This window comes from Linepithema humile, chromosome 3 (assembly GCF_040581485.1).
Source record: "Linepithema humile isolate Giens D197 chromosome 3, Lhum_UNIL_v1.0, whole genome shotgun sequence".
In the NCBI taxonomy this organism is placed as follows: domain Eukaryota; kingdom Metazoa; phylum Arthropoda; class Insecta; order Hymenoptera; family Formicidae; genus Linepithema; species Linepithema humile.
Genome location: NC_090130.1, coordinates 2434349 through 2455053, shown reverse-complemented (window position 1 = coordinate 2455053; position 20705 = coordinate 2434349). Strand labels below are relative to the sequence as shown.

The 20705-nt window shown below is 47.2% G+C and overlaps 1 protein-coding gene and 1 long non-coding RNA gene across 9 annotated transcripts in view; one reads left to right on the top strand and one right to left on the bottom strand.

Annotated features, from left to right (window-relative positions):
* Nucleotides 1-20705, bottom strand: part of Dll (Distal-less) — a 141409-nt gene that overhangs the window by 94321 nt on the left and 26383 nt on the right. For 5 of the 8 annotated variants that reach the window (XR_010889266.1, XM_067351823.1, XM_067351822.1 and 2 more), the window contains 2 exons: nucleotides 17252-19747; nucleotides 10015-10256 (listed from right to left, as the gene is read on the bottom strand). Coding sequence is in view for 7 of the 8 variants with exons in the window: in XM_067351823.1 (XP_067207924.1) it covers nucleotides 10015-10256; nucleotides 17252-17756 (747 nt within the window). In the remaining variant the exon portion in view is untranslated. The remainder of the gene's footprint in view (nucleotides 1-10014; nucleotides 10257-17251; nucleotides 19748-20705) is intronic. The other 3 variants (XM_012374572.2, XM_012374575.2, XM_012374573.2) reach the window with 3 other exon arrangements.
* LOC105676565 (uncharacterized) overlaps nucleotides 7653-20705 on the top strand; it is a 37843-nt gene continuing 24790 nt past the window's right edge. Inside the window, exon 1 of the long non-coding RNA XR_010889269.1 lies at nucleotides 7653-8009. This is a non-coding gene — a long non-coding RNA (uncharacterized lncRNA). The remainder of the gene's footprint in view (nucleotides 8010-20705) is intronic.

Genomic DNA, 20705 nt, shown 5'->3' with positions numbered 1-20705 from the left:
TGCACGCACACGCGCAGAGAATCAAGGAGGATCGCAGGCGTGGACGCACACGTTTCTGACGGCGCGCTCTCTCCTCGCGCTCATCGTCGTTCTAGGAATCGAGGGACGCGGGTATCGTGAATTCGATCGTCGGCGCCGAACGATGATTTACGGGCGAAATGGAAGGAAGGAGGAGGTGATGGAGGAAAAGGGAGGGAAAGAGTGGAAAGGAAACCGAAACGCGGCGTACCGATCGGCGTGTCCGCCGGCGCGAATATTCGTGAGAATCGTCGTTGCTCATCCTCGCGATCGACGGCGGACGCGCCGGAACTCGGCCGGGGACGATCGCGAGTACCGATAGATCGCGTGACGCTTCGCGGGAGACGCGGCGGAACGAGAAAGCGTTCCGATGGAACCGTTCGGTCTCGTTGTGGGAACTCGGGGTGGTTTTTACGGTCGGTTGATCCGTGATTTACAGCCGAGAAAAAGAAACGCAGAAGGAGAGAGAGAAAGAATCGGAGGAAGGTCTGTGACGTTCCAGGCGCGCTCTTCGTAACGCAATGACACGGAGCGTTCGATGCCGCGTATACGCTGTCCGCTAATACGAGGATGATGTACGAGCGGTAACGATGTGCGTGTCTCGAAGCGGAAGCCGCGACCGGCTTCCGCCGCCGGGGCCGTTGCCGACGTTGCACCTCGTTCCGCGGAAAACCGGGCCAGCGTGGCGTCGCGCGGACCGATCGTCGGGGAAGATCGTCCGGGAATCGCTTCCTGGCTGGTGCGAACGTCAGCGCGACTCGTCGGGGTTATTTACAGCTTCTTGGCATGGAGAGGCGAGTGCGCGGCGCCGCGGCGGAGCCCGGGCGCTGCCAGCGAGGAGAGGAAGTAACGATGATTTATATCCGCTGCTACCAGTCCTGCTCCCAACCCGCGATAATACCAATCATTATCATCGCTTAATAACAGGCATTACTGCCAACATTGAAATAATGCGTGCGTGTGTGTGCGCGCGCGAGCGAGCGAGCGAGCGTGTGTGCATGCACTTCAACAAGCTGGCTTTGGCGCGGCTGACCCGTTCCTACCGCCCCGCGAAGGGTGCTGCCCCCCCCCCCTCCCACCCTTATTTCTTCTTCACCACCCACTCTCTTTCTCTCTCCTCTATCTTGCTCTCCGCACCGGCAGATCCGCCGTCGCGCGGCGGTATTCAACGATGTTGCCGGCATCATTCGCGATACCGGGCCGCGGCGTCAGCGTTGGCCAAGTCAGGTGCGAGCCAGCACCGAACGAAGCGCAGCGTGCGCCGCCGGTGATCTTCCTGAAAGATCTCTCGACGGCGGGGAAGTACGGGGAGCCGGGCGGGCGGGGCACGGCGGGGCAGAGGGTTCTCGACGCCGCGAAGGGATTCCTCGCACGAGGGAGGCAGGAAGGCCGCGCGCTGCCGCCGCTCAGAAACCCCTCGAGCCTGTTTTGCGCGAATTCTTCTACGCTCGACCGTGGTTCTCTTCTCGAGGAACTTGCCGACGTGATTCTCCTCAAGGACGATTCCTCGCCGTGCAGTTATCGCGAATATTCGAAATATTTCGTGGAATTAAAAGTAACCATTCGGGGGGGAAAAAAAAAAACTTTCTCAATTCGACACTGTCTCGAAGAAATGTATATGTTTTGAGACACGCATCTACGTTGCAATCGGCTTGATACGTTAGGAATACAAATTCTTCAAAGTTCATCCTTCTACTCCGTACAAAATTTTATTACACTAATGACCCCTTTATTTGTTAAACTCAATTTTATTACCGACCAGCATACGCTTCACGTGCAGCGCCGCGACTGTATCGCGCTTAAATGCGTGCGGTGTTAGGTGCCATAATTTCAACGGAACACATGTCATTAAGAGGCATAACGATCCGTTGCATGTATCTCTAGACGGCTTCGTGTGGAAGAAAACTAACGCGGCCGGCAAAGAGTAGCAAAGAAAGAGGCACGAATCGCGTTCGGAGAGACGCGCGAGTCGTGTCGAAGAAATCGCGATCCGCGAGAAACCCTTTGATTCCGCCCTTTTTTTTTCGCGTGCGATCGTTTCGCTCCGAGTCCAACGTGTAACGGAATCGCGACTCGCCGCGTTGTTTCTGCAAACGTCGAACTGTATAATTATTGGCATTCGAAGCGCCGTGGGAGGTATCGCGATGCACGCCATCGTCCCACGAACGATGGATACGTACACGAGTCAGTGCGTGAAAATAATTATTAGCCTCCGTTTGCACGGCGGAGAAACGTCACGAGGAGATACAGCCAAGATGAGACGCCGCTACGTCGCGAACGGAGGAAAAAAAAAAAGGGACGAGTTTCCGGTACTCCGCACGGTCTCTTTTCCTTTCTCCGCGGCAGATAATATCCCGCTGTCACGTGGAGTTTCCACCAGTTGAAGTAACGTTCCCCAGCGTTCGTGTCAAATCCGGAATTTTAATACGAGAGAGTTAAAATTATGATTTTTTGTCGAAATATATAAGTTTTTGTCGTAAATTTGCGATGAATTTCTCGTCGCAAGAAATAGTCTCGCGATGATTATATATTTCTGTAACGTTCAAATATCAATTTCGCCATGTCTCTCTCTCTCTCTCTCTCTCTCTCTCTCTCTCTCTTTCTGCAATTCTTAGCAACAAGTTGAAGCGCGCGGGCGAAAGAGACTACAGCATCGCGGCCGCGATGAACGCGCGTTGACAGGTTGACAGAGCCTTCCGTTGAATATACCGGTCGTGACTCGCCTCTCTCCATTGTCTCCGGTAGATTAGAAAAATAATCAATAAACCCTGTCGTCTAGGAAGACGAAAGCGACAGAAAATGATAAAAGTTAGAAAAACTTGCTGCCGAGCGGGCGGCAAAGGCATTGCCTATAGTTTCGCGGTTAATAGATATCGCTGGATGCAAGCCAAGGATAATTCCTTCGCAACGCACGTGTTGTCGTCGATGTAATTACGATTCGACGCGGCTTTGGCGAATTCTTGCGGTTCACGCTGTGTTTGACGCTATTAATTATTATCGCGTAAGAAATCAGCCTAGTATCGCACATTGTGCTTGCGTCAGACGTGAATGACACGCGCGAAATGTCCCGGAGATTTCATATTGACTTAGAAAAAAAGAACCGGCAATACCGGATCCCCGATAACGATCTAAAAAAATGGCTGCAAATATGTTTTCCCTGTGTCCAATCGCGTATGAGCAATGTATGGGCGCGCGAAAAATATCGCCGTACGGTAGCCGGGAGTCGATAAGTCATTGTCCCGAGGCGAAACGCTACTTCGAAACGGAAGTTTCTCAGTACGCCACCGCAAGAAATTAATGCACACGATTTCTGAGAAAATCAATCAAACGGATCGATAAACAGTTCTCTGTCGCAATGCAAATTAGAATTCAGCATTAATTTTTCACCTCATTCATAATAAAATTTAATTAAATTTAAAGCGAATAATCAAGTAGATTAAAAAAATATTGCAGCGTGGAAAATTTAATAAAAATTATAATGTCTCTGTTGTCCTCGAAATCTTTTAATTCTCACGGGAATTTATTATATCAGAATTTTACTATTCGTGTAACGTATTCCTCGGCGATTTGTGCAAAGAGACGCAATCATGTATTTCACGAGATATACGCATGCACGCCGCTAACTATCTAATGACCGAAGAAAGGCATAAGTGGAAGTGTACCGGCAGCGACGGTTCTGTTAAACAACGGAAACGTCAATCGCGCGACGTGTTAGGCTTCCTCAGATACGGGGGAAAGTTGCATCGGTCGCCATCGGCAAAGCCGTCGCCATCGGCAAAGCCGTCGCCGCGATCTTTCATCGCCGAGCGGCGCGAGGCAGAAAACTGTCGAAGGATATCCATCAAAACAGTCTAATGCGTCCGTAAAAAAAATTCACCATCGCGAGTGCACGTCAAGTATTTGCGAGTCTGTTCGGCGTCACACGCGAAAGATGTACGAAACTCGACAGAAACGCTCCTCAGCGAGGGAACTCGCTGAAGAAATCCGTTAAAATCGTGACGTACACGTAAATGCGTGCGCGCTCGTATACACGCGAGTCGTCGGAATAATAAGTTGTATCGCGTATAAGGATCGCGTGCTCCGCGAAACTTTCCCATTTGTACTCAGTGGCCGGCGATCGACAGATACAAGCCGATAGTGACATGTCGGTCGAACTTGTATGTTTTATTGTACACATCGATAAATGGCAGAGGCGGACTGACACACGGACCTGTGCGTGCCTGACGCACGGCAGAAGCTGATCGCGCGCGATGGACACATCCCTATCTTGACACGCACGAGCCCGCCGATGAGATAATATCGCGATAAGCGAGATCAATGCCGGTTAGTCGGCTAGAGTACGAAGAGATTGAGAGAGATATATGAAGAGAAAAAAGAAGAAATAGATTTATTACTCTGGGCCAAGGCTCGCGAATACGGTTAAACGAAGTACGCGTAAAAAGTGCGGCTAATACATTGATAAAAAATATTGCAGGATTGATATATTTTCTCTCAACATGTCATAAAGACCGATCAAGTAGAATTATGACTCTCCAATATCGGCAATAAATCGAGTTTTCCAATTATGAAAATTTCAATTACTAATGAGATTTGAGTTACTTTTTTACGTTGATGTGCGTTGATAAATATTCATAATTATCTATATCCTACTTCATTTATTTGTTGCTATTCAAATGTACTTTCCACGATATATTCAACCTGTTCCCTTCTAAATAACTTTACAGATGCGCGGCGCAAACAGGAAAGTGTTTTAATTAACTTCACCGAAAGCGGCTGGTTTTCACGGTGAACTTCACGTCGCGTCAAACACGCAGTCAGACCTTTCGCCGAACTTCGTGAAATCTCGATTAAAAAGTTTACATGGTGATGTGAAGTGCATTATGTTTCGTCGAATTTTTCCAAGTTTTTTACAAGTTCCGAAAAGCCATTAAATAACGAAATTGCTCTCCGCTCTTATCGATTTCTGCCGGGCGAGTCTGAATTCCCATGCGGCTTCAATGATTTCGCACTTATGCGCGGAGCTGTCGACACTTACTTTATTAAAACGCTTAATTAATTAGGCAGCCAATTAACTTATAGCTGCACACGAGTCGCAGCCCCTGCGGAACCGCCGTCCTCTATATATAGCATCGAAGAAAGAATTTATTCAAATTTCCGATATTCTTTCGGCACCGACTTCTCGTTCGACTATTTATGCGGCCGACGAAGAGTCATCAATTACCTTGCTCATTGTTCCACGACGAGAAATTGATTCTACTATCTCCTGTATCTGCTCTAATAACGGCACGAAAGAACCGCTAACTGATCATCGATAAACTGTATAAATTTTCACTAAGCTATCACGTTCTTTTTCTACTCGTTGCGCATTTCAACTTTTTCGTTACGTACAAATTTATATTTACAAATTATGCAAATTTTTCGAATTTGAAGGCACTTTGACATATTTATTCTTCATTTCGCTCGAATATCATAGACTTTCGACACTTAATTTTCATTTATGTCCGATCTGAGAAAATCTGGGAGAATGAATTTAAAGTGTATCGAGATACGGAGCGACATCGCCAGTCTCTCCTATTCAGAATAAATGATCCGAGCGTCTCGTATCTGCCACATTTTATTCAATAAATAACACTTTCATAAACTCAACGATTTATCGCAGGGCCGGCGGTGACCCCCATGATCCGATACACCATACGTCCGTGATTAATTATCCGATTCATTGTTCCCCGGCGAGAAACTATGCCTGTTATCTAACACATCTGGTCTGATAACGGAACGAAAGGCTTACGGGCCGTCGGTGTATGTGCGCGCGCGTGTACACAGCGACCGCAGTGATAGGCAGATAAATGGACGCTGATAAATGCGCGGGAAAAGGTGGACGAGGGAAAGGTATACGGAACGGAGACACAGGCCCGGTTTATCGGCGAATCGACGTCTGCCACGAAGACGAGGACGACGGAGCGTTTCGCAAGTCGGCGTTACGGCGGTAGCCGGAAAAAGGGAGAAAAACCGCGTAATGATTTTAGCCGGGTGGGAGAATGAGATACGGAGGACTGGTCGGGAGAGTGGATAGGATCTTAAGAACGTGATCTGGGCTAATCCGCTTCTCTCTTTCGCTCCCTCGAGATGGATACGATCGGCGTTAGAGGTTCTCTGAACGCCGTTTCTTGTCTCGCATGTTCACGTGGTTACTCGCTGCAGCGTGTTTAGCAAGTTTTTATGCGGTCGATTGGGAATTGGTTGTCGTGAAAAAATTTTGCGAAGCGGTGACACAGTTTGATTTTAAATCACTCGAAATTAAAAATCGATTCTTCTTAAGAATCGTTTGAATCGGACAGATATATACATCTCTGAGATTTGTAACTCTTCGCAAGTTCTTTGAAAATGTGCAAATTAATAGAGTGTTGATGCACGTTGAAGCAGCAATTCTATAATTAGAAATTGAACAGATGCAAATACTCAAGCACTTACTTTCCGAGCGAATGACGCTAATTGCTTTAATCGCACGGTATCAATAGTAACGATTCAAAGGAAACCTAAATAAGACTGACGTGTAAACTAGGCTAATTCGTCACACTTTTTCTCCCTGAAAATCTGACTTGCATAGTTTCATGTACTTTACACATTCCACAACCTTTTTGCCATATCGATTTATTAATATTTTTTTTCCCCCTTTCCTATGTTCTTGCACGAATATTTCAACACCGAGACAACGATGAACGGTAGCGGTCGGCGTACACTACTCGTGTTCGCGGACGCATTCATGCATGAATAATAGTTACCCGCGCGTTCATCTACTGCATGAGCGGCGTTTTCGATGATGTTGTGTGCGGCGGCGCTTTTCCGCGAAGCTGTATCGCGTGCTAACCAACTACGTGACGGCGGTTAGATCGCCGGGGACCTTGAACGCGATTCGCGCCAGCTTGCCGATGCATAATTTATTTTCATTCGAAAATTCAATATAAAAATGTCGTCGCGAGAAAACGCGAGATGCGAAATAGACGGCGCCCGTCGTTCTTTTCGCTCACGTTTTGCGCGCGCGGCGTCGCGCCTCGTCCGTGAGCTCCCGAATCGACTAGTCCCCTTCTCCTCCGAAATCGCAAAAGCTCCGAGAGGATGCTAACCCGGCATCCCGACGGGATGCGCACCCGGATTTCGAATTCACGTCGTGTACACGCGCTTCCCTCCCGCGACTTTCGAATCTCGCTTCGACGTGTTCGCATTCCCGGGGCCAATGAGGAGAGATCGGGCACGTTAGCCGCGGCGAGGAGGAAGAAAAAGGAAGCACCACGCCCAAGGTACGTGGCAGGAACGCAGACGGGCGTGTTGGTGCCCACGTCCCTATGTATACATCTGCGCGAGCGAGCGGGAGCGTGTGCTCGTGTACTTCGCGTGTGCAAGTACTCCCTGTTCCTTTCCCCCTTTTCCCCCCTTCTCGTTCCCCACCATTCTCGTCCCTCGGCTCCCCTCTGACCCCCGCGGACCCCCCTCGCGTATCTCGTGTACACCGGCGGCACGAACGCTACCACGTCCTCAAATTGAAGCCTCGGAGAGAAAAAGAGATGCGTGGCCTCACCTCGATCCTCACCGCTCCTCCTTTCCCCCCTTCCCGCCGCTCTTTCTCTCTTGCTCATCTGAGGCCGAAGGAAAAGAGGAAGAGGAGGAGGAGAATGGGGAGAGCCGGTGGGGAAATGCGAGGGGAGACCGCCGGGGGGGAACCGACGAGGCTGTCGTAGCGCGGCGCGGTGAGGAGGGAACGGAGGGAAGAGGAGAAGATGGAAGAGTCTGAAGGCTAAGGCGCCATGTTGGTGGCGATGACAAGAAAGCCAGCGCACGACGGTAGCAGGGCCAAGAGTGCAGAGGCAGAGGCGCTTGGTCGAACGCCTTGATTGGGCGATTACGGATTATGCACGGTGCCTGCTGAAGAGCTGCACCGATCGCGCGCGGCGAACATTCTGCGTTACGTTGGCGCGGAGATGTCTGCCAAAGATGTAAGTCACTCTCTCTATTTTTTTTTTTTCTTTCCAGAAGCCTAAAGAAAGTTCACCGTTTAGTGTCTAGTGTAAAATTCAATTGCTTTTTACAGATTTTTAATGTCGCGTAAAAAAAAAAAAAAAAAAAAACTCGATACTTAACTCTTATGATATTGAATATATGCTACATATTTTCGTGTCCATCAATTTAAATTTGTCAAAGGGATTAAATGAGCGAGGTGCCTTGATGGAGTCGTGAAGAATGTAACAAATAATTTGCGCAGACAAGTCATGATTTAATTTTCCGCTTCTAATCGCGGCTACTGTTGATTCCGAACGGCAATGTTTACTAAACAACTCGACGCCGGCCGCTCATCAGGTTGCATCGCGCTCGATTCATCGCGCTCACGGGGGGGAGAACAACTCCCGCGGTGCTCCGACTAATGAAATTATCCGGTCCGGGACCCCCTGCAACGACATCAACCAGCTACGACAGCCAGTTATCCCGTGATTACGCGATACGCAGTTACGCGCTGCGCCATACGCGCCATGACGTTCATACGCTTCTTCGAGGGGTGAGGAATGCACAAAGAGCAACCGCGAAAATTGCCCCATCTCGTCTCGCATCAGTCAATGAAACACATAATTTCGCATGAAGAAACTTGTAATCCCATCAGACCGCAAATTGATCGCGAAAAAGCATTTAGGCGGTTGAGTTTAGTGAAGTCACTTGCTAATAAATCGGCAATGCGATATGCGTGTCCATCCGAGCACAATTCGGATTGTCCGTCGCGAAATCGTCGCAATTAGCCTCGGATTTTTCGTCAATAAATCGTCATGCTTTAAGAAATCTTTAACGGACAAGATCAGATCCAATTATCCGCTCTCCGATTATGTAGCTCGCTCTTCCTAATAAATCGTTAATTGGAAACCGCGCGACGGATAATTGGCGGAAAATCTTTCGCCGGTGTGCGCGCGTGAAGCCGCGCGGAAAGCTCCGCGCGCAAAACTCGCGCGCGATCGCCGGGGGAAAATTTATGGCCGCCTCGTTAGTCCGCAAACTTGTCTCTTTCGTTCTCTTTCCCTCACTCGGCAGCACTGGACACTGGCGGCAACCCTATCCCCGATGTCCAGGGCGTGGCGAATCGGTGATTTAGTAAAGTCATTTGTGCCGATAATGCTGACAGATGCCGTTTATCGAGGTTCCTGTTACCCTGAGACCGAGTATGCAACTGGATCCATCCGCGCGATCCGTCCGTCGCGAAAAGAAGCGTCACAATGTCGTTTCGATAAAATCAGAATTTTAATTATGACGCGAGTAATGAGGAATTCTAATTATGATGCGAGAGATCCCCGTAATTAACAAGGCATAACCGGCTTCCATACGACGCGTTGTTGTTCACTCGTTTGAGACCGGCAGAATTCACTCGTTTACACGACTTCGAAGGGTCTTTTTCCATTTGATATATTTCTTGATAAGGCATATCGGGAGCGAAAAACCTGTTTTGCTCGTGAAAACGTCGCAAACATTTTATCATTCTGTGTTGGAAACGTATTACTAACGCGATACTATGCGAACTAAAACTCAGATAAGTTCTAGGCGAAATGCGTACGAAGAAAAATTTCCTTTTTAAAAATCATACAATACGTATTGCATTGTAGTTTTTATTTCAGCACACATCACGATAAATACTCTGAATATTCTAATAAGAGTTTTCAAGAGTTTTTTAATATTTTCAATTAAAATATTAAAAATTATATAAAACGTAACTTATCCAATAAACGTCAATAATTATTGTCGCGTCAATACTAACATCATTCGAATATCTAGAAACTGAGTAATTTACGCAAATAAGCGATGTTTGAAACGCTTTACATGTTCGTCTTGTCATCATATCATAATTTATGCCATTCCATCGCGAATTGCACGAGATAAGAGCTATTTATCGTTGTGTGTTGTGGCGTGAAAAACTTGCGCTATAGTGTACTAGTTTATTTACTCTTAAAACTCGACAGAACTGACCTGTGTTTGCGTGAGTCCGAGGCTGGCCGCGAGCTCCGCTCTTTCCGGTAGCGCGAGGTACTGCGTTCTCTGGAACCGCCTGTTGAGCTGCTGCAATTGCAGGCTGCTGTAGATCGTCCTTGGTTTCCTCATCTTCTTGCCCTTGCCGTTCCTGAGGGAACCGCCGCCACCGCCGCCGAGCTCGTCGACGAGGCTGCTGCTTTTATCACCCAATGGCGAGAGGTCTGCGAACATGCACCACCCTAACATCAACTTTCAGAATCCTCATCACTGCTCGTGTACAAACTAAAAATAAAATTAAACTAAAACCTAACACTTCTTCTTGTAACATTTCCCCGATATTCAACCGCTCGCGATTTTACGATTGATACGATTTAATTTTCCAAATAGTAAGAAACTTACTGTAACAAGAGAAATTTTAAGAAAAAAAGGTTCATTTTGTACTAGCAAACACACAATGATTATTTAATAAATTTATATAAGAAAAATTATTTCATATGTAGATAAGAAAAGGAACACCTCGAAGAAAAAGAAACATGTTGCTATTAATTTTTTTTTACATTTGAGCTTTAGTTTTTTTTCTTCGCGATAAAATATTATGTTATTCAATTAATTATACCTTTTGATCGACAGGCTCTTATGCCGGAATCGCGTAAAAAAGTAAGAAGGCTCTTATGCCGGAATCGCGTAAAAAAGTAAGAAGTGTTTACTGAAGCACTCGAAGAGTTTCATCGAATCGAAATCAACGGAAATGACACGTCGCTTTTTCGAAAAGCAAAGAGAGCGAGAGGGGAAACAATAGCACAAACACTGCCGGAATATTTTATTCGACAAGCCGCGCGTAATTATCTGATAAAATAAATGCATTATTCAATTCGCATACACAACGTATTGCGATAATTAGCACAATGAACAGAATGCGTGCCCTCGTTACGCCGAAAGAGAGAAAGAGAGAGAGAGAGAGAGAAAGCCCTACGGTGCGTTAACGGCGCGGTAATTAATTACGGAGCCATATATCAATCTTAAAGCGATGCAATGAAGTAGCATAGAGCTCGATAGAGCCGCGCATCGTGCCAGCGCCCGCGCCGCCTATCTCGCGCGGAATCTGTTTCATTATTTTTATATCGCGATTACGATGTTGCGTGTTTTCATCGGGGAGACGCGCGCGCGTCCTTCCCGGGAGAACCACGGACACATTTTTTACGGTAGGCGCGTTTTGTCCAACGATTTTCAACGCGCGAACGGCGGACGAAACGCCGTCGCTGAACGACTAATTGACCGCGGCAAAAGTGCAGAGATATCGACACCGAGACTTTGAATCAGCGTGAGCCGGCCGAGTGTGCCTCGTTTGTTCACCTTCTCCGTGACAATTAGCACGACTATTAATTAGCGTAATTTATGGCGAGCTCGTGTGACTCTTCGTGATTTATACATGAGCGTGTCGCCTCGAATGAGAGAGGATCGAAAAGACGCGGATCGATGGTGAGCCAACAGGGGAGACTTTAATCGCGCGTGAAACAGATAATAACGATCCCCCGCACACTTTCCGCGAGCTTACGTCGCGTCACGGCGATGCAATCGCGTGTTTGCGCCCGTGTTTACCTACCCGTGCAATTTCGCGGCGATACCGGGCGTGTGCGATCTTTAATATTGGCATAGATGTCCTCAACACTTTGACGGCGCAGGGTTGTGATAAAGTGGAGAGTGGATTGCGATGTTAATATATTAATCAAGTAAACTCTTTGTTTGCGGTGAATGAAAATTAATAAGACTGTCTCAATATTAATAACCATGATCTTATCCTCATATCGCCTTTATAAATAATGTACATTTATTATACCGCTCGCATAATGAATATAAATAGAATGAATTATAAAAATTGTTTGATAGGAAAAGATAGGAGCAATAAAATACCTAATTTTTAATATAACGCACAAACATCTTGATCAGCTTTTTCATCCGCACCGCTCGCGGTGCGACAGTTAACACCGTCGCACGGCGTATCGACACGTAACATAGTACGCAATAAATTTTATAGAGGCGTTAGCAGCGATTACGAGCTCCCGTTGTTAATTATAGCCGGTTAAGGCGACGCGATGTCGACCGGGGCGGAGTGCAACCCTGCGCGCGCGCGTGAAAAGACCGAGGTACTGTTTTATGGATGCACTTTTCTCTCGCTGAGAGCTCACGCTGTGCGAGGGGTGGAATAGAGAGGATAGCTTATGGTTGTTAACACTGAGGCGTATGCAAAGCCGTCCGGCCGCGGCAGAAACTGCCGCAAAGTGCTACTTTGCGGCGCTGCACGCGCGTATTCAGCCGCCTCGCATCGCTGAAGGTCCTTACGGAGTCGCGTAATCAAATCCAACCGAACGTATGATAATAAGCCCGGCGATTAATGCGACGTTGATAATCACACGGTAGGCGCGCGGCTCTCAATCTGGAGAACTCGAAATTACAAGGTGTCCGTCTCTGCCCTAGGCCGGACTTAACACAACCTGTCTAACATTGTCGCTGAATCGACATCTTGTATTTCCACATCGCTACCATATTGCGCGCGAGGAATGATGGAAAAGCCCCTCCCATTTTTTGTACTCCGGATTAAACAGAAACGGAAACGTTCAATTTTCTCGCTCGAAGATTGCGATTAGGAAATTTCTGACTATTCAGATGAATTATTTAACTCATAATTTCCAAATGTTATAAATTATTTTGTTATACTTTATCACACATTCGCGTTCACTTCTGTTTACGCTAAAAGTGTCTTTTGTTGAGCAAACTAGATGGAAAAATTAATTAAAGTCCTGAAATCTTTTCTCATCGTGAAAATTAATTTTTCTTTCGTAATAATATGTATTAGAATATTGTTCAGGTATACGCAAGACATATTTTAACGAAACATATTTGTTAAAGTTCTCAAATATCTCAACGATTGCTGCTATTTCCGAAATTCTGGCGCAGCGACCACAGAACTAACAATCGTTGATATCTGCCCGTGTATCTCCAAAGAAAACACGACTTCCACACAAATCCGTGCGGTCCAGCGTAAGTCCGAGGTTCGGCGGGGCTTCAAAAAAGGCCAGGCAAAGCGGTGTACCTACCTAATCCTTGTGAAAACAACCATTTAATACCTAATTCATCATTCGGACCCGAGGCGCGCATTGTCTTTCGACCGTTCCGGATTAAGTCGGACGGCGGTCGGACGTCAGGTCAGGTGACTGATGCGAGATACCGTGGGGGCCCTGTCTCATACGAGAGGAGCCCCCGCTAATTGGATTCCAGCTTTAGCCACGTTCGTTCGAGAAGAAGGACAACGGGTGTGAGGCAGACGTGCGGCGACGAGCTGGTTAATGGCCGGTTCATTTGTCGCGACGATAAGATTGGACGAGGGTGCGCTTTGTAAGACGCCGTGCACACTCGATCTCGACGAGCTGCGTCCGCGCGGACGACCCCGTCTTCACGTTCTCGTCATTGATGCTCGTATAATCCCGGACAACTTCATTAGCGTTGCTCGAACTGCAGTCTACGAGCATTTAACGCCGCGAGTAATCGCGATAAGCGCGGCGTCGTCGCCGAAGCGCGGCTGCGCAACCAACACCAAAACAACACGCGTAATTGCAACGTTGTAATCACGAATTTACGTGCGTTAATTGCAAACAGCCACACAGCGAAGCGTAGTTCATCGAAAATACGACTGTGCAAAACAAACTTGTGCGCGGCAAAAAGTTCGCTGATGACATTTTCGACGACAGATGATATCTCAATTGCTAGATAATTAGTGCTAATGTTCACTTAGCATCGCGAACTTTATGTAAGTTTATTTTAAACGTTACGATTACAACGATTAATTCCGCAAGCCCTAAATTGTGAAAAATAGACCATTTTTGCGAGAGATAACATTTTATTAGCTAAACACTTGCGCAAAATTTATTTAGCAGTTTGAATTCTCACAAGTTTCATTTATTTGCTGTTGTAGGAAACGTAGATAATTTTTGATCTTCAAGAATAATAGTTTATTGAGTTTTGCTTTTATATTTGTGGAATGCTTTCGACTTATGTCCCTTAATTTTATTAGAAACATTGTCAAAAAATGTGACATTTATGCAATTTGACAAAATAATGATTGAATAATATTTTCATTTCTATCCTGTTCATTTTTATCCTTGATTTTAACATTCATACAACTGTTTTTTCAACTAAATTTTATGCAATTATATAACAAACTGTGAGTATTGCTGCAAATCGATCGCATGAGAGTGCGCGTTTCCTACAATACGCATTGTGAACCTCGTGCAATTACCGCGTCACTGTTATTTTAATCGGATAATCAAAATCGTTCTGAAATAATCGCAAGTTAACTTTGCGCGTCGCGTTCAGCTAGCCAAGTGGCGGAATCGCTCTATCCTCTGAACGGAGTGCACAAACAATAGCGTGTTCATTAGCAATTAAATGGATCGCGATTCTAATTTATCATTCGATTAATTAAATCGGAGCGGTTAACGTCGTGCAGCAATTTTTGCGATATCGACTTTTGCATTATGCTACTCGTTCGCGTACACCGCCTGCGGACGAATGTGACAAGTTTTAACAAGTATCGTACTCGAGTATTGCAACGGTGTATAACCTGTCCTCCTCCATCGGAACCTCGGCAAAGCTGTTGTGTAAGAATACCGAAGTTATGTCAACCGTATGATAAAATTTTTACGCAGCTTGCGAAACGGACCGAGGGTATGCATTTCGTTGCCATGCGATTTGTGAAAAGCGAACTGCGCATAAGTTGCGAAGGGAAATGATCGGCAATTTAAAAGGGCAAAACGCGTACAGGTTTACGTGCGCAACCCCTCCGTGCGTGAGAATTCAACCCTCTGACGAGCGATCGCTCGCCCGCTTGCTTGCACTCCAGCTGCGAGCGGAAATCATAATATTATATATATTGTACGATTGCACCGCGCGGACCTCGCGAATTCCTCCCGCCCGATGGAAAAAAAAAAGTTTTTCCGCGGCGAACCCTTTCGCGGGTTGAGGGCTCGCCGGCAATTTTCGAAAGAGGCGCCACGAAAATTGCATTGCACGCCGGCGCGAGGGTCGTCTCGGTGGATTACGCAGAAATACCGGACTTCCAGGGAGATTGCCACATGCCGCGGAGGTGGACGTTACGAATTCATGGCGCGCGAATGGAGGGTAGCAAACTGTCGCCGCTATCCGGTTGGCTATGTTCCTGCGAACGTTCGCCTAAGCGCGCCAAACGGAATTTCTCGTTGTTCCACGCTACGCGCGCACGTCCGTCGTAATGAATTATTCGCCGAATGTTACCACAGCTTCGGAATATTTCCAGCCGGTATATCACGGACTATATTTGAAAATGCAATCGACCAAGAAAGCAGCGCGAATGTCGCTGCATGGAGCCTCACGGCATGCGGACTTACCTCGGGCGAAATAAGTTATCTCGATCACGCGATTTCGCGATGCGGATGTGTATATAGACATCGTGTTTAGACCACTGCGCCAGATATATTCGTGAATAAATAAAGCAGAAATATCAATGAAATAATAAAACGACATTGCGACATTATCGATTTCTAAATTAATTGTGCGTTTATTCGTTCATTGTGACGTTCATTTTCTCACCGCGCGATAAACTTGGAATAATTATTCCTAAATAATCAATTATTTGAAAAAAAATTTTAAATTGTTATAATATCTCATAACACCTTCAGCGCAATTGTGCGATCCGCGACGAACTAGGGGCGAAGCCGATAGTGATCGCAATTAGCTGACTCGTGGTTTCGCGCGCGAGACAAAAATCGCGATTACATCGTGCTAATGCGAGTCTAGGAGGTAAAAACATAAGAGAAAAAACGAAATAATCTGGAGGAAACCTCTATAAGCGAGAGCTTCCAAAGGAGAAACCGCGACAGCTCCCGTTTGGTCCTGAATCTTTTTGTCCCAGTCGCTTTGCGGAACTTTTTCGGCCCCCGAGCGAATGCCATGTCATATATCTTATTTCGTTTCGTGGCATTGTGCTGTAACGCAGGGCGTCAACCGGCTATTACTACCTGCTACTCTAGACCTCATCTTTTGGTTTCTTAACCTTTATTCTATTTTCGAGAGTCTCCGTTTGAATAATAATATGTCTAGTTGTGAATCAAAATTCCGTCAATTGCCCACTATTCGTGAACAAAAGTCTAAGAAATGATTATAAATGTAAAAAAGAAGAGAAAGTTGTAAGCAAATTTATCTATTGCATTCAGCTTAAGAATGCTAAACATTTTTTTCCTTTTGTTCGGTTTATCCGCATCTTTAGGACGGAAGACAAGGATTACGTGAGACAGAAACTTTTCAGAAAGTGTCGCATGCGAAAAGCAACGATGCGAACGAGCGCGCCTCGGCGCCTCGGCGATATAAAGGTGAGCTGAAGGAACCACGAACCGGGAACCGAGTGAGTGAGTCGCAGCGAGCACAGTCGGTTTCCTTTTTACGCGTAAAACAACAGCATCTGATTGCGCGTCGCGAAGGCATTAGCGTTCCGCATTTATTGTCGCGCGGAAATTTACCAACGCGGATGAAGACATTCGCCAAGCGGCAATATACTCCTATGACTATATAATAAAGTCGTAATAATAAAGCGCACACACTAAGATGATGACCCACCGGAAACGCCTGTCGCCGTCTTATTTCTTTTTCGTGTCAAGGTAGCCGTATCATTCTTGACAAATGTTACATCGCTGGCACGATACTCGTCTTCACGACTCCGAAGCCGTGAAAGTTAACGCATCGATGATAAATAACCTCGAGAAATCTCTTAATTTATTTATCTATATCTAAATTAAAAAAGGCTCAAAGTGAATATTCGAGGTAAGTTCGAAGAAATTCGAATTCATTAATCGTTCGATTTTTAAGGTACCGTTAATTTTGCGACAACGCGCAATAACATTCGCGTAGAAGCACTTTCACTTTGAGCCCTTCGATGATATCTCCGTTCCATGACAGCACTTCGCACTTCCACGGCTCGCACTCGCGCAAACTTTATACCGAGATTGACCGTATAACGATTCACAGCGACGAGCGCAAAATGAATTTCGCTGTTTCACAATTTTTTTCACGATTCAACTGCGTCGACGTGAAGCACTGGGGCGTTCGAGCCGGCGGCGCCAAGCGCACGGAACGGAGAGTTATCGTTTCGGCTTAGCTAAATATATATCTAAAAGTAATGAGAATAAAAAAGGCTGCGAATACATACAGTTGGGGTACTCACCGTCCTTGGGCGGCGAGGGGCACTGGGGGGCGTACGATCCCAGATGATATCCATAGGCGTTGTGTTGATGCATGGACGCGAACGGATATCCGGCGAGCGCGGATCTGGGACTGGGAAAGCCCGCGTCCGCGTGCTGTTGATTCCCGCTGCCGGGCCCGGAGCCTTGATGCGCCGCTAGCGAGCCGACCTGATGCGAGAATTGGTGCGCGCCGGGCACGTTGTGTCCGCCCGGGTAGCCGCTTCGCAAACTCGCGGGATTGTAGAGGTTGTTGTGCTGCAGCTCGATGAAGGCGGACTTGCCGCTCTGCGAGACCGGCGTGCTGGACGTCGTGCTGTCGCCGCCGTTACCGCCCGGCGGACCGGGCGTCACCGAGCCGAGGCCCGCGTGATGAAGATGCTGCTCCATGTCGGAACCGCCGCCTCCGGTACCGGCGGCACCGCCGCCGCCGCCGCCACCGCCGCCGCCGGTCGGTCCGCCACCGCCCGACATGCTATTCGGGGTCGGGGTACTCGACGGACAGGGGTCGCCCGCCCCGAATGGGCTCCCCAGATCCGTGAAATTGAGCGTCGTCGTGCTGCCCGGACGCTCCACCTTAGACACGACGTCGATGCCGCCGCCACAGCCCACGATCCTCGCCGCCGCCAAACTCGCCGACGACGTGGTCGCCGCGCGCCCTCCGTACGGGGCCCGAATCTTGGGATAGGCCTCTTTACGATGAGCACAACGCGCGTGCCCCGTCGAAAAAAAAAACTATGTCGACCGAGTATCAGAACAAGCGCGATGAGTCGTCATTGAATCGCGACGGTCTGAACTTATCCGACGGATGCAGTTTTTCCAGCACACGGTTGGCAGCCTTGGAAGTTACGTGACGCAGAAAGAAAATAATGCGTTCGCAACACTTTCGTCAAGCCGCACTGTCACGATATTTTGTTCTTTTTCTCACTGTGATCTCTGGAACATTCACACTTTCAGTTGTTTCGTAGTAGTCTCCGTTTCACGTATCCGTCGGATGTTTGCTCGGATGTTTATGTTTTTCTTGTTTCTCAGTTCGGACACCACTTGTCACACATCCACTGCACACGCGTAACCGTATCGCGGAAACACTGTATCAGGATCAGAGTCCGCGTCGATACTACTGTCCGGTTGCCGTGCGTCAGCTCGTCGTCGCTCGGCTGCCAAACGGAGACGCGCCGCGACGACGTGACCAAGCCGTCGGCATATCGGTCCTCACTCGCCTTACAACCGCGCGCACCCGTCGCGAAACGTCACTAAATCACTTGGAAACACAGTCTTGACTTGTAGACAAGCGAGCGTCGAATGTCACTAAACACCGTTGCGCCGATAGTCCGCGATCATCCGCGCCGCGAATGGCTGCGCGACGATGGCAAAAATTCTCGATCCGCTCCGTCGATGCTGCGGTACTCTCAACACTCGCGCCCGTGTCACCGATTTAATTGCACGTCGTACGAACGCGACACACGCGCGCGCCCGCGCACCTCCTCGGCGACGGTGTGCTTTTTACACGCGTCGTGCCACGATTACCTGGCCGATGAGCGTATCGCGCACCGCTCGATGTATACGCGGACGCGTACCGACCGTGCGAAGAAGGGAAGAAGAAGAAGACGACGACCAGGGCGTAGAAGAAGAGAGAAAAGCACACACGCGCGCCTGGTTCCAGTAACTGCAGTGCACACCGCGCGGCGCGGACCGGTATAATGATACATAATGAAGTCGGAGCCTCTCCCCGGAGCCCGGTTTCTGAAAGTCGCTGCAGTGGCGCCGCTCAACGCCACGCCTATGGAGGGTACCAGGCACGTACGCGATTGGCGAGTCGCCCTGCTCCCCACCAGAAGTACACCAAGTCCGAGATGGCGATTGGCATCGCGGAGGCCATTATGGTATCCACATGGGTGTTGCTCAAGTACAACCGCGCCCACGTCTACCCACGTCGTCCTCGGGACGACCGACGACGCGGAGGTGTTCTGTATACCTGCCCGGGGAAGTCCGTTCGTCGCGCGTATTAGGTCCGACTGACATCGTCGGGGGTATATCTCGAAGAAGGCGAGAGAGCTAACGTGCGCCGCAGAATTGCATCTGTTATTCTTTCCGACTTGCTTGATTCATTCGATAAATCGCGCTATCAGACTTACTGTGACAGGAGGTGAGAGAGATTCAAATGAGTGACATTCCAATTGTTGACCGCTTGACGTTTCGATTGTCGAGAGTTGAGTTGAGTTTAGATGAGCTGTTTGTTCGTGGTTAATTTTTTTCAAGCTGATAGCCATGGATACGGAGATTCTGCTTCCCTTGGAATATATCTTTTTTTAGTGATATTGTTCGTCACTGCAGCAGTAACGCATAATTCCATTTAGATTTGCTCTATTTAGATATTTTCTGGTGTCGTAATTTATTAGACTTGAAATTCAGTGTCTCGAAGAAGGTGAAATTCTTCTTTTTCCCCAAAAATTAGCATTCAGTTTCTGAAAATATAGATACAGTTGACAGTTAAGATATAATTTTGGCACAGAAAAACTTGACAAATTATCATTTTCGAGAGATACTTGTTATATGCAATAATCAAATCCGCTGATATGTTGCTCTTTTTAAATTAACGACGCATTTGTCTGACGAGTATCGATATGTAGAATAATCAGTCTGTCGAAGCAAATTGTGTTAGCATACATATTATTTTTTATATCCTTTGATCTGAATTGCAACTGTCAATAATTCGTTACGCGCCTCGCAAGAAATTGCATTAATTTCTAGGAATTGTGCCATTTGTACTTGACACGTAGACGTATTTGCGCATAGAGTACAACATTGCTAACTATACTTATCACCGTTACATGTCAAATGTCCGAATGAACTCGATTCATCGAAAAAATAGTTCATATTTCTGATTATTCATCAGCGTAATGATAAATAAAACGTCGGACATATGTCAAATTGACACACCGATGTTATTAAAATCAAAACTAGTCATGCACTATATTAATATTCCGATAGCTCGTAGCTTGTGACACCTATTCGACTTGCAACGTGATTCATCTTTCACGTCGAAGCAGAATGATCATTAAAATTGTGCTATGCAAATTCTGCTTTACGTATCCTATCAGCCAGTCGCGCAAACGTTGTCGCCGACACTTTGGCAGCAAAGGACATCCTTGGCTCCGCCCATTAATTCGCCGCGAAGGGAATGGATTCACGGTAGACGAAGGTGAAGATGCACGAACAGCGCGATATTCTTTGCTTTCTTCTTTCTTTTTTGATGTATGTTATAATTTTATCGATAACGAGTTCGGCGAGAGTGAATTCCTCAGCGTCAATAAAATCGAGAAAGTAATTCTTGTTAATTACAAGATTCCCGGTACGAATAATCGTTGCAATAAGTACGCGTCAATGATGCATGCATTAATGATACTTGAATGTACCGATAAA